The 14,804-nt window shown below is 38.8% G+C and overlaps 1 protein-coding gene and 1 long non-coding RNA gene across 2 annotated transcripts; one reads left to right on the plus strand and one right to left on the minus strand.

The window, feature by feature from the left end:
- The first annotated feature begins 991 nt into the window (after window positions 1–991).
- Window positions 992–1,822, plus strand: LOC149045888 (uncharacterized). Its single transcript, XR_016186486.1, has 2 exons — window positions 992–1,432; window positions 1,658–1,822. It is a non-coding gene; the product is annotated as an uncharacterized LOC149045888 (long non-coding RNA).
- LOC149045889 (uncharacterized) lies at window positions 1,714–3,457 on the minus strand. The gene is made up of 2 exons (XM_089206650.1): window positions 2,795–3,457; window positions 1,714–2,373 (listed from the first exon to the last, which is right to left on the minus strand). The coding sequence occupies exons 1-2, from the start codon at window positions 3,356–3,358 to the stop codon at window positions 2,344–2,346; spliced, it is 594 nt and encodes a 197-aa protein (XP_089062776.1). The 5' UTR covers window positions 3,359–3,457; the 3' UTR covers window positions 1,714–2,343.
- Window positions 3,458–14,804: the final 11,347 nt, after the last annotated feature.

Consider the following 14,804-nt stretch of genomic DNA (forward strand, 5'->3'; position numbering starts at 1 on the left):
TCTTCAGTTTCCAGCCGAAGGAAAAAAAATATCGTATCGCAAACATGTTCATCATAACGCCTCAAGATGTTGAGCGAAGAGAAAGTGGCTCTATGTTTTGTGAGACAAACCATTTTCTGAAGTTTGGACGAATCGGGTAGAAAGTATGAAAAAGTAGCGCTGAAAGTACGACAGCCAAACAATTAAATTCACTCATCTCGCTGTTGAACCAACTCCAATTTACCCGTGAGTTTGTTTGCACAACACAGGTGCGGTCCGTAATTTGATTCTCAGATATTTGACGGGTTCTCACATGACAACATCGTCAAAATCAAATTACCGCGTCAGACTTAACGTAAACATGAAGATCGCTGACTCAATCTCATTTTATTTCAATTTTGGGAAAGGCCATTACCCCTATCTCAGGGTAAAACAACACATCCTCGACAAAGCGCGAATTTTTCAAATGAATAGAGAAAATCCTACGATAATTAACTGAAGGGAAAAAAAAGTAGAAACTCGCGCTCGCCGTTCGCCATCATTTGAAAACTCTCTAGGCAAAACAAAATACGTAAGGTAACTTCCTTTCCCATAACACCACGACTGTATTAAACTTTCAAATGAAAGAACGAGAAATAACTTGAAGAATACGAACGCTATGAAATATTATTCGAGTGATGAACCGGCGTGAGGGTTTTTAGGCGATAAATGCCAGAGTCAATGTTCAACCGAAACGTGATCTGTGGAATTAAAAACTGAAGCTAGTATCAAAAGACGATTGGTAAAAAAGAAAATAAAAAGTTTGAGTTTTTTCCGGGTCTTAGCGTAAGAGAATACCCAGATAGGACACGACTTAGCCCCTCTTCTTTCGGGGATCACGCCGGGCTGGTGAGCGCTCTGAAGCGGAACAATCAGCGTCCACAAATATGGCGTTTGTGACCGTGTGGTTTTTAGAGAAGCCTGGAACTGAGTTAACGCATGTTGAAAACTGCCTCCGAGCGGTCCTGGAGTTAGTCCGAAGGCGCCAAAACTCAAATGTGCTGAAAGTACACAGTTTTCCCGTCATTTTGATACTAAATATGCCATGGTTTCTTCGATGTTCGCTTAGCAAGAGACATTAGAGGAAATAGTAGAAGAAGAGGTAAGGTTTATTTGTCGTTTCTATCGTATTTTTGGCTAGGATAGTTTTTTAAGTTTCTCTACTTATCCGAGAATTTGTGCTACGAACCGAAACTTCAAAGCCTTGACAAAAGCTCTATGATTTTTGTTTTCCTAATTTTGCCTTCTTTCCTTAGTTTTTTATGAGTTAATTTCTAGGATGCCGCACACAAAGAACACGCGTTTTAACTTGGCTCAATTCATGAAAGCTCGCAAGGTTGCAAGGGAGAAAGCTGTTGATGAAAATCGCAAGCTATCGGCAGAGTACAAAAAAGTCCAGCGAGCCCAAGAAAAGGTGAGATAAATTTGTCCAGTATTAATGTTTTGGGAATATTTTTATTTTCAATATCAGAGAATATTGTAACAAAGGATTATAGGAAAGTGGTGGAGGTCCATGTGTAGGGAGGCTTGAATTTCAATTTTGACAGGGTAAAAGCTTTTTATGTGTTTAAACTCTAAATGACACTTGAAATTAAACAATCAGTGCTTATGAAATCACTTGTATAATAATTGCTTTCAGTTGGCCACAGTCAGGGAACACTTCAAAGACATAACAAATGAACTAGAAAATATTCCTGTGAGTATACTCTTGATTCTTTATTGTGGTTGTTTTACCAGTACCAGTAAGTATGCAGCAAAAAACTGCTGGATGCAACCTCCAACTAAGTCTGTAGGTTTGCATTGATTAGTGGTTGGATGAGGTTTAATTTTATGCCAAATTTTATTAATAATGTGGACAGAAAAATATTCAATTTTGTAAAAATAAAAAAAAATATTTTGCAAGTTCAATTTCGGTGAACTAACCACTTAACACAGAGCCAGTGCCAGAATGACAGCCATGGTCAGGCTTCTATGCCGGTACCTATGCAAGAAACCTGAGCGAGTGCCTGTGTTCATTTGGTCAGTAAAGACTGTCATAAATGACAGTGTCTCTAAATTGTAAACATCAACATATTGAATGTAAGATTTGGCTAAATATCTATTTTGTTATCATCCAACCACATCTAATTTAAATAATTGTGTTACTACCCAGTGTCTAATTTAGCAATATTTTAGTCACAGGGACAGGTATCTCAGGCACGAACAAGAAGCCCTACTGCACTTGTCAATGGAGAATCAACACTGGGACCAAGGACCGCAAGAAAAAGGAGGCATGAAACCATTGAAGCTGCTGCCAAAATTCATGGGAGCTCAAATAAACATTCCTCAGCCTGTTTCGAGGGAATGTTTGACACTCTGCAAAAGAGATGCAAGTTAGATAAGTTAACAAAATATGTGACAAAGAACAAGCAGTTGACCAATAGAATAGTTTGTAAAGAGTATAAGAAGAGTGTGTTAGAATTTGAAAAGTCGGATGACAACATTGTTCGAAGTATTGCAACATATTATGCAAGTGGTGTAATGGGGAAATGAAAGTACAAAAGTGTAAGACTGGTGCTTTCAATGAAGTCAAATGAAGGCAAACCAGGGAAAAGAACAAGTATTTCAATTTGTAAAGGCTGTAAGGTTCCAAAGCTTCTAACTTATAGTAACCTTGTAGAACAGTTAAAAAAGATTGACATTGGGACTGTTCATGAAATTGACCCAGACTATCTAGAGGGCTTAGAAACTGAAAACCAAGTCAATGGTGCATATAGAGACTTGAGACAATACCCACCACTTGCTGTGTCCTCTTAATAAATGTGATGGTGAAAGGCGTTTCAGAAGTTATGGAAACTTTTGAAGTTCCTTTTCTTGTTCCTTTACTCTGCTTAATAAGGAATTCTCGGACTGAGTCTCTGCTTAGCTCAGATAACTGGGCAAAATCTCGAATCAGTCTGTTCTCTCTGTTATAGTAGATTATATCTGTGTGTTTTTCTTCGTTGTGCACAACACCATAAGCGGAACGGGCCTTTTTAACCATCTGTAAAATTAAGGGGAATATTTCAGAGGACATCGCCCTTTTAAACTCTACAGTCCAAGCGCTTCGAGCCTTCATTCTTGGACTGAGGCGCCTATGGAGCATCTTAAGCCACATCTTCACTTCTCCTTCCAGGAGTGCTGTCGCTGGAATTTGTGACATTTTAGCTCGTTTCAAAGAGCTTTGGCCCACACGGTTTTTTTCAAAAATTGAAGTGAGAGCTGTTTTTACTTCTTCTTCAAACAAAAAGAAATTATCGACTTCATCACGTAAAGGACGAAGAGCCACAATAGCATTCAAAATGCTATTTTCAGCCGCCATTTTGAAAACTGCTTTGTACTTTTATTCGCATTTCCGCTGTACAATCTCAAACAACAGCGGGCGACAAAGTTCCACTTCACGGCACGCGCCAGCCCGGCGTGGATCCTTTGTAGTTCGCTTCTCTTTGTTGATGACCTCTTTTCAGTCTGTTTTCCGGGAGCGACTTTGCATTTCCTTCACGCGTTGCTCTTCGCGAGATACTCGCCTTTTTACTTATGCCCTTTCTTGTTCTCTTTTGCGTTCCTCTCGCCGTCTTCTGCCTATTTTGGCGTCCTTTCTAACTCTCTTGCGCAATTTTCTGGGCTCGCTTTACGCTGTTTACTTGTTGCTTTCTTTTGTCGCTCTGTCTCTTTATATCCAGCCTATTTTCACTTAAAACTCTCTCTCTAGGAACTTGAATTATGACAATTTCCTCTGGTTGACAGAGCTTAAATTTTGCCGGTATTGTAGCCTTACGAGTTGATTAGAAATTGCAAAATACTGAGAATTACTATTCAACTACATTCTGACTAGTTTGATTTCCCGCTCAAAACGCGGGTGGCAAATTATTTGCTCACGCGGCTTCACATCTACTAGCCCACGTCAAGCCCTCGTTCAATGCCTAACCGTGTGCCCGCGGTACGCCGCACTGCAGCTCGACGCCCGAGTATGCGCACTTTATCGACGGCGTCTCCTGTCGCACACTAATGGGTATCCAAGTTACGCACGCAATCGTACCTATGCATTACTTTCTCCCTCGCCCTTCCATTACGTAATGGCTAAGATAGTGCCCGTGGTACAGTTGGCCGCGTATGGTAAAAGTAGCACCTTGTACGGTCGGTCTTACTGTCGTACAACCAAATTTTTTCGGCTTGATGGGTTACTACTATTTCGCATAATTATGAGGCTACGCTGCGTGCGCTTCGCACGCTGCGAGCTCCGCTATAATGAGAGTATGGGTGTTCTTTATTTGTGCTTCAGTAACAAACTTGTTCAGTTTAGTACTGGAACGCTACATTGTCGTAGTGAAACTTTTTAAGAGAGGATGTCAGCATCCATCGAACAAATTTGAAATATCGTGGCAAGTCGCCCAAAATTCGTTTTCTCTCCTACTTTCATAGTTTGTATCCCAATATGTTCTAATAATTGTGGTGTAGTTTTTTTGTGAAAATATATTTTAGTTTTAGAGAAATGACTTTTTTCGTTCGACCGCTCAAATATGCAAATTTTCCCCATGAATATTACCCGAGTTGTGTGACCTCAGGTAACGAATGTACTAGACCTACGGTATTTCTGTGAACATAATCCTTTGTTTTACCATCTAAGCTTAATCCCATGTCGTTATTGAAACTGGCAAAGAAATAGTTATTTTTTAGTGAATATTTTTGTTCGACATACTTTTCCCATGTCGAAAAGTAGCATCAAAACAAAGACAGTTTTAACAATGACCGATATGACACAATCTACTAAGCTTCAAGCTTTTATAAGACATAAGGATGGTTATAAAAGTTAATGTAACAATTTCCTTGTGTATTTGTGTTGTTCTATCTTGAGACGAACTCAAAGTCCGGCAAAATTTGCTTGATAGCGACTATGAAATGTACATGGTGCGCCTACTTGTCGCCACCGTTAACTGGAATAAATCACTACAATTTGTAAAAAGTCTAACGTAACACTCTTACCTTGTTTATTTATGAATTTATTAGCCGTTTCGATTATTATATTACGCCTGGGTATTACTTTTTGACAGGAGCTCAGGTTTTGCGTTGTGTTTTCCCCTCCCTCATTTATATCATAAGCTAGTCACGCAATAATTGTTACTGACACAAGTGAAAATTTACCATTTATGAAGACTTTTGTTTACGTTGAATTGAAAATATTAAAACATGTGCTTTCTTCACCAATCGTTGTTTCAGCGGCAGCGAAGCAGTTAAAAGCGGGTTGTTGCTTCAACGCTATTGAAATTTTTAGTATTCAGACAGGCGAGCAAAGCGTGATGCTCTGGGAATAAAAACTTTTAGACTTAAGCACCTTTTATAATTTTATAGCGGTCGTTTTTTAAATTCCAGGCGCGCACCCCCGCTCTCTTATGTATAGGGGTCTCCCGGGGGTGCTAATACGCGCAGCACTTGACATTTAGCAAGGACAAATTCTGATGTGATTTAAGCGAAGAGAAACATGTCTTGTCAACGTTTAGTTGCTGGTGCTGAAGGGCCCTTTACCACCGTGTGCATAATTACGCGTCCCCCCAGACGGCGGAAAGCCAACAAAGTGTTCAGATATTAGTTCATAAAACTCTGCCTCTGTCTGAATTTTTGGTAGCCTATTGACCAATTCCCAATCGAAACTTAAATCTGACGTCACGCGTAATTTTGCTCACGGTGGTAAGTAGCCTTCTTACCGAAGCCAAATTGTACGAATTTTCCAGACATCTTGAGTACAGACATTTTCCAGACATCTGTGATACACGCTTGCCAATTCCCCTATCAGCTTTTGGAATCGACTTAACCCTACCTTTACCATGGCCGCACATTTCTTTTGGCACCCTACATATGCTATTGGAACCACGATTCCACCAAACACCGAGATTTGATCTGTTAGTGGGGCAATTTGTAAAATGATCGATATCTTTTGGCGTCTCGAAGATGCCGGCACGCGACAAAACAAGATCAACTTCATTTTCTGGATCTGAAAACTTGCAATTCCGCTTGAAATGATGACTTGAAATGTCTTTTTAACAATCACGCATGGGAACGACTTGGTCTTCTCGATAACTAAACCCACAAGTTCCACCAGCGAACGATTAAACTAAATAGCAAATCTCCATGTTAGCATTTAGGATGAGACGCTTATAAAACAGGTCAGTTAGCTAAATCAGTATGTAGCTTGTCAATCAAATTGACTGCTGTTACCATACTTTGACTTCAGCCGGCAAAGGAATCATTGATGGATCTGGATATTTTAGTTTTCTGAATGCAGTAATTCCTGAATGGTTTTTTTTAACACGAAAGAAGTGTAGGGAGAAACACTCGACTACGTCTCGTGTTTCTTCTCACTTCTTGAGTGCTCTAGCCGCTTCCTAAGTGCTTTATAACAGAACAGAGCTCAGTCAAGGCTTCTCTATTTGTTTTATAATAAAGAATCCGTCAAATTACCCAAGCATTACTTTAAATTTTCAAAACAAACTTTATTTCCAAAGCGAACAACAGTATCGTCAGCCTGCTCTATACTCGCATAAAGCACGCTTCAATAAGCCAATCAGAATCCCTGCTAGAATGGTTCAAATAATCTGATTGGCTGTACAAGACTAAAGCTGTCAAAAGTGTCAAACCATCAAAGTTCGCATTCTACGATAGTTTACAAACCAAAATAGTTCGGCAAGTCGAAATTAACACTTTTTCTTGAAGTTTTTAAGTCTCTAATACAGAATCTTTAAATTTTCAATACAGGATCTTGAAGTGAAATGTTCAGTGAACTTCAGCCGAATTATGGCTCATAAAAACACGCGAGTTTTTTCACATGACAAGGTAGAAAACAAACTGTTCAAGGCGAGTGTTTTTGAATGAACGACAGCCGAATTCACCGGAACATGAAGATCGCTCGGGATGACAGCGCCGCAATACTCGGCTGCAGTGACTGATGGGACTTTCCATTCGGAGCAAGCTCTTATTTTTTCACTCGAAGAGCGGCCGATGTAGTTTCTGAGGCTTGCTTTGCTGTGATGACTGGAGATCGCCATGATGAGCGAGCCGCGATGAACTTCAGCATGATCATATTCGCCCAGACACCGTCATGATTAGTATGAATTTTAACAATTATGCCAGTTTGGTTATATTATATTTTTCATCATTTCTGTTTTTTTCTGTTTTGTTTTTGAACACTGAACTTTATATACTATACGAGTGTTGGCTGTGTTTGATTTTTTTTTTTACCGTACGTGAGCTTGCAATCTAACTGAGCGTGAAAGTCTTTAAAACTCGGATTGTCTACTTTGTTTTTCCTTTGAGGATTTTCGTATCTGCTCACGTTTTAATTACGTAAATTACGGTGCCTGGTATGTTTACAAACCTTTGTTTGGTTCTTCTGTTGCTATTTGCCGGCTCGCTTCAGTTCCGAAATTTCACTTTCAATTATCGGAATAAAGCTAAAAAGAAGTCCCGGAAAAGGTCGAACATAGTACAATTGGCAGATGGCGTGACAGCTATAGCTCAGCTCTATGCTCTATACTCTCATAGAGCACGCTCTTTCAGCCAATGACAGCGCGCGTTATATCCGAACTTTATTATAAAGTGATTTAGGCCAGTTAACGGTGGCGACAAGTAGGCGCACCATGTATATTTTATAGTCGCTATCAAGTAAATTTTGCCGGACTTTGAGTTCGTCTCAAGATAGAACAACACAAATACACAAGGAAATTTTTACATTAACTTTATAACCATCTTTTTGTCTTATAAAAGCTTGAAGTTCAGTAGATTGTGTCATATCGGTCATTGTTAAAACTGTCTTTGTTTTGATGCTACTTTTCGACATGGGAAAAGTATGTCGGACAAAAATATTCACCAAAAAGTAACTATTTCTTTACTAGTTTCGATAACGACATGGGATTAAGTTTAGATGATAAAACAAAGGATTATGTTCACAGAAATACCGTAGGTCTAGTACATTCGTTACATGAGGTCACAAAACTCGAGTAATATTCACGGTAAAAATTTGCATATTTGAGCGGTCGAACGAAAAAAGTTATTTTTCGAAAACTAAAATAAATTTTTACAAAAAAACTACACCACAATTATTAGAAAATATTGGGCTACAAAATATGAAAGTATGAGGGAAAAAAAATTTGGGTGACTTGCCGCTGTTTGTTTGATGCATGCTGACATTAGCTCTTTAGAGAGTGTCTCTGTAAGAGCGGTCCGGTCGGATTTCGCTCGTTTCTCGTGTGTTGTAAGACATTCATGTACCTATACTAAAACCACAATCAGTTTGATCGGATCTCTTTATTTTTAAGAGTTTTACGGAAATTAAATTTCACTCGAGCGAAGGCTTGTCGTGACACTTTTCAAGACTTTAATTTCATACAACTTTGGAGGACTATTTACAAAAAACTACGGAACTCAGCAAAAAACAAATACCACAGCTATGTATAATAACTCTATCTTATCTACCGAGGCGACTTTCGTAAACATCACGTGTGAATCAAGGAAACAGGAAGACTTGAATGACACCTTATCGCTTCGCCTAAATCACACACGCCAAAACCGATCAAATTCAAGGTAAATTTTTGAAAAAGTGAGGCGTTCTTAACTGATCCAACTAACATAGCTAGGAGGTAGGTGCCATAGAAAAGGTAACTACAGAAAAAAACTTTGCGGCCCGACCTTCACGAGAACTTTATAACTCCGTGAACTTACCTAATTTTCGGCAATCTCCAAGTTTGGCCGCCATTTTGAGGGAGAAAGAAAGAAAGAAAGAAAGATGAATGGTGCCAATTTCCTCACTTGCAGCCAAGGGCTGAATTGCGGAGGAACCAGAGAGGTGAGATCGGACGTCAGCATATTAAAGGCGCCTCTGGCAGCCGCTTCAGTCCATTGTGATCACACCTCACCCACCCAGACCTACGACGGCACAAATCGAGATAGACCACAACACCGGGCAATACGTGCCCTACTCTTTGCGAACAGTGCGTGCGTTCTTTTACGTCCCACAATTTATTTGTAACATAGAAGGGTTGTGAGACGGGACCTCCGGCTTTACGTCTTATCCGAGAGACGAAGCAAAGTGGGTAAAGCATCTTGCTTAAGGATACAGCGACATGCCCCTGGTAAGACTTGAACCCGGGCCCTTCGACCCAGAGTCCAGCGCACTAACCACTGGACTACTGACGCCCCACTAAACTTGACTTGTCAACATGAAGCGTAGCCGATATAAATCAAGCAGGTAGATCTAAAACCGTCAGAAATACATACGAAAGCAATTCAAATGAAGTTTACTTTCGATTCAAGCGGCAAAATTTGAAATTGTTCGTTAAACTTACCATCCCCATGCGACCATTTCTTTCAACAATTCAAACACTACAACTAGTGTTCGAATTCCCCTCGTCGATTCCACCGCAAGAAATAACCTGTGACACCCAAGCTTCGACTCGAATGTGAAGTACGAATCAAGTAACATAACTGCTTCATCTTCTCGGCAATATCACGCTGGTATTTTGATTTTCCGATCGACCTCATAAACGTGACCGCTGACCAGTCGCTAAGTGAAAACAGCATAGCGCGGGGTGGGGTGGGTGGCGGGCTTATCGTCATAAGATATTCGAATACATGCTCAAAAACCTCTAGGACTATCAGTATAAACAGTGAAGGCATGCTTCGTGGTACAGACAACTTTTATTTTATTCTCATAACTTTCTCCTTTAAATTGGAACTGGTATTAATTAATAGAGTTATCAATATATTTTTAACCGGGTACCCATATAACCCTTTTTGCATGTCATCTGTGGTATAAAATAAGGTGCCTTTTCCACCAGAACCTTTTATTTATGCCCCATTGCACGGAATGAACACTATACTTAGAATGTTTGCTCTAAGTAATTTTTCTGTTCCCAAGAATGTATATAGAGATTTGATTCATTCCGCTGACACGTTGTTTTAAGTTATGGCGCGTGCAGGTTTTTTCTATTAAAAGTCGCGCATGCAACACACCGGAATTGAAAATTCGTCGTAAAATCGCACGAACCTTAGAATGAGTGTAGGCAACTTTGACTTCTGGCGAGATTAAGTGGATTGTTCAAAGGACCCCCTGAGATTTTTTTCAGTACTATAACTGAGATTTGTTAATAACTATGATAATCGTCATCATTAGCGGACAGTGCTTTTTGCCCATTGTTGTCATCATTATCGTTATCACGCCGGAAGAAGTATAAAGCCGGCATGTCGCCTTACCTAGCTACACAGAAAATTGTTCTCTCTTTTGCTCCCCTTGAATCCTGGAAACTGTTACTATTAAGACGATCAACAAGAAAGCCTTTATAATTATTGAAACTTTTGATTAACAGAATGTAAGAAAAAATCGGTGGGGAGAGTTTTTCGCGTATCGTAATCTGAACGATAGTTTTAAATAAAACAAATAAAACTTAATTCAATTTACCTTAGTTGCCTCGTGTTTAAAAGTGGCGTTTCTTGGGATCGTAGATTCTTTTCTGATTCTTCTCGTCTCAGCCAAGACTCACTATCATCAACTTTTTTCTTGTGCTTCTTACGGCATGAGACACAGAGAGCTGAGGTAAGCGATTGCAAATTTCTCAAGTAAAGTAAAGCCCAGTAGCAACCATCATGCACTGTTTACTTTCATTATTCTTAATCAAATAAGGGGTGTTTTAGTCTGCAAATTTAATCATACTGGTTAACGAGAATCATACAAACTGAGGAAAACTGACCGCAAATAATTGTGAACCGTACGCATGAGTAAGTATATAGCGTTGTCAGGTGATTTGATCTTCTAAAAAAACATTATTGATTATCAACCGAGCAACATTGTACATATTTCCATCTGTAATTAAAAGCACTTACACATAGATCTATTCTTTTTCAACGTGATGTGTACTTAAGTACCCTTCATCTAATAAAGAATTTCTTCTCTTTTCGAGCAGATATGTCACGTGACAAAAATAGATAACAGAAAATGTTACTGAAGACTACCTGATTCAACTGAAATAATAACTCCAAACAACTTTTGAATGTCCTGAGACATATGCAAGGTAATTATATCTCTGCCTTGGATACGCTTCCTGACACCATCATGATCAGGATACTGACATGTTACCTTTGCACTTCTCCAAAACTTCCCCAGAGTGTGGCGATGCCTATAGCAAATCCACATTTTTTTTGTTTATCCTCCTGAGCGAGGTGAAATAGGCCAATCTTTGCCAAGATTAGCTCATTTTCACTTAAAAACCTCTTTAGACAGGTGGCAGCTTATCAAATGATGTTTTACTTACCAAACCACTTAAGCCACACGATGAACCAAAGTTTTTTCCATCTTTGCTATTCAAAAAGGAGTCCTGAGACATAATGAACGTCTCGCTAACGAACTACTTCTTCCTGTACTTGTAATTGTTTCCAACGCGAAACAAGTTCGGGAGATCTAAAGGAACTCACCATAACTTTGTATATTCGATACGATTTCAATTTCCGCGTCAAAGGAGAAGCCTATTGTAATTCGTGAGTGGTCAGTAGTTACGCTCGTGAGGTAAAGAATGGGTTTGTGACTTTCTCACTCAATTGAAAGACTCGCGTCACTCTTATGAAATGGTTGAACGGAATACAGACTTCGAGCAGTCTCATATAGAGTTGGGCAAAGACAAGACACGTTATTTCCGGTGCGATACAAGAGGTTCAATGGTTATCTCGATTATCTAAACACATTTATTTACGTGGTAAAGATTTGTTTTTAAATCTATGAACTGATGCTAGTCCTATTTGGAACGAAATGTATTTGAAATAAAAAAGAATATTAAGTAAAATAAAAGTTGTCTGCGACACGAAGCATGCCTTCGCATTAAGACTGGGAATCCTAATGTTTATCATGATACTTTAATGCATACGTTCGAATGTTCCCAAAAAACTTTTGATAATCTGCCCACACCCACCCCTCGCCACTGAACCGTACTGTTTTTCACTCAGCAGCTGGTCAGCGGTCACGTTTATGAGGTAAACAAATCGATCGATTCTTGATCACCGTTCTTGCCGATCGGAAAATCAAAATACCAGCGTGATATTGCCGCAAAGATGAAGCAGTTATGTTATTTGATTCGTACTTCACATTCGAGTCGAAGCTTGGATGGCACAGGTTATTTCTTGCGGTGGAATCGACGAGGGGAATTCAGAAAGTTGTAGTGTTTGAATTGTTGGAATAAATGGTCGCATGGGGATGTAAGTTTAACGAGCAATTTCAAATTTTGCCGCTTGAATTGAAAGTAAAGTTCATTTGAATTGCTTTCGTATGTATTTCTGACGGTTTTAGATCTACCTGCTTGATTTATATCGGCTACGCTTCATCAGTGTTGACAAGTCCCTCAAAATGGCGGCCAAACTTGGAGATTGCCTAAAATTAGTTAAGTTCACGGAGTTATAAAGTTCTCGTAAAGGTCGGACCGCAAAGTTTTTTCTGTAGTTACCTTTTCTATGGCACCTACCTCCTAGCTATGTTAGTTGGATCAGTTAAGAACGCCTCACTTTTTCAAAAATTTACCTTGAATTTGATCGGTTTTGGCGTGTGTGATTTAGGCGAAACGATAAGGTGTCATTCAAGTCTTCCTGTTTCCTTGATTGACACGTGATGTTTACGAAAGTCGCCTCGATAGATAAGATAGAGTTATTATACATGGCTGTGTTATTTGTTTTTTGCTGAGTTCCGTAGTTTTTTGTAAATAGTCCTCCAAAGTTGTATGAAATGAAAGTCTTGAAAAGTGTCACGACAAGCCTTCGCTCGAGTGAAATTTAATTTCCGTAAAACTCTGAAAAATAGAGAGATTCGATCAAACTGATTGTGGTTTTAGTATAGGTACATGAATGTCTTACAACACACGAGAAACGAGCGAAATCCGTGTCTCAAGCAAAATCGACCGGACCGCTCTTACAGAGACACTCTCTTAAATACTTGACTTCTATGAAGCGCCGCCGAGTCATTCAAGTGGTTTTTACATCTTGGAGAATTCCTTTTCTTTTCACTGTTACTTTTGTTTTATTTTCGATTAGACTCGATTCGTTCTATCCTGCGGTGACTATCGTCGGCTATTTGTATTTGCTTTTCGAGATAACCTTGTGCGTAATTTTAATCTTTTTTCTTGCATCCATGTTTCTTGTTGTTTACAAGCAGAACTCTCGAGATCGCACGTTAGCTAAGCAATTGAATTTTAATCATCGTGTCGTTAAAGTTCAAACTCGAAACAATTCAGCCGAAAAATTGGTGGTTTTGGTAACGTGTGTGTTTCTATTGTGTTTCAGAATATTCTTGCATTGTAGTTTATTATTTTTAACTGGTCATAAACGTGGTAACGATTTTTATTACAATGTACCTGTACAAGTTATTAATTCCGGAATAAACCCAATAGTTTACGCTTTCTTCAAAAGAGATAGAAAGCAAGAATACAAAAAACATCTCTTCAGAAGGCGTCGTTAATTATATTAACAACTTAGTAGTTCAAGCAACGCAAGAAAAACTTAAACTGATGCATCAACTTAAAACCCTTCTATACTCCGAGGACATCCGATTCTGGATCTATCAGTGATGTCTTAATTAATTTTCATCCTAATTACTTTTCAATTAAAGGCTCTAAAAAGCTCTAACGAAGAGTAGTCACCTGTTTAAGAAATACAATGTTGATATTGCATTTATTTCCAAGATTTAAGACCACATATCGAATACATTGAGGCCATACTTCTTAGATTATAGAAGCTTATTTGCATTTTATTCTTTGAAATGTCTGGGTCTTACGTTGTATATTTTAATGAAATAGAGTTTAAAAATATCATTTTCCTCCGCAATTTTGCTGTGTTTTTACAACAGTGCACCAGTCCGCTGTATGTTCCCTTCAGTGTTTTAGAGTATTATATTCTGGTTGATGAAGTACATCAATAATAACTTTGAAACGATAAATGCTGAAAAACAAGAGCTGAATTGTCTGAATTTTGTCTATGACAGTCGATTTGCATACTTGCAACTTCCCCATGAGCTGTGTTTAATTTAGCGTGGAGTTGACCATCACCTTCGATATTATAGTTTCATTGATATAAATACCTTTAATTTCCCCTGTTCGTTTGGAGATTTTTCACATTTGGTCGCGTAGGTGACAACAATATAACATTTCCAGCACTTTTTTATTCTATAAAGACTTTTCTCGGAGATTCTTATTAAAGAGACTTCGTTCGTCTTAAAATGAATTATTTGACTATATTTTAGTCATTTTAGTAATTCGTCGGTCTATGTCATCAAATGCAGAACGTTTTCAGGAAATTATAGAACGTTACATTTTCTTGATAAGTCTTTGTGAAACATTTTCAATTTCTACTTGTGTATTAGCAAACAGTTTTTCATAGAAGAGTGACGCACTTGACTCACAAGCCTTGCACATGATGACCTTTAAAACGAGCATGAATGATGTACACGGAGATAAAAAGTGAAATTTTGGCAAAGTAACCGACGAAAACACCAAGCCGGCAAGTAGCAATGGCAAAGGCAAAAAAGGGTCTGCATTGAACATGCCGAGCGCTGAGAGGTAGGGAAACATTCCACTACGTTTCGTGTTTTTCCCCATATTACTTTCGCGCCATAGTCGCTCCCGAAGTACTTTACGACAAAACAGAGCTTCGAGGCTTCTTTTCTTGTTAAAAAGTCTTTAACTTGATAGTAAAGGGAGGCGATTTACACTTAACACTGACCGATTGATAATTTTGATATTATTGTTATT

This window comes from Pocillopora damicornis, chromosome 5 (genome assembly GCF_964200805.1).
Source record: "Pocillopora damicornis chromosome 5, jaPocDami1.2, whole genome shotgun sequence".
Lineage (NCBI taxonomy): Eukaryota > Metazoa > Cnidaria > Anthozoa > Scleractinia > Pocilloporidae > Pocillopora > Pocillopora damicornis.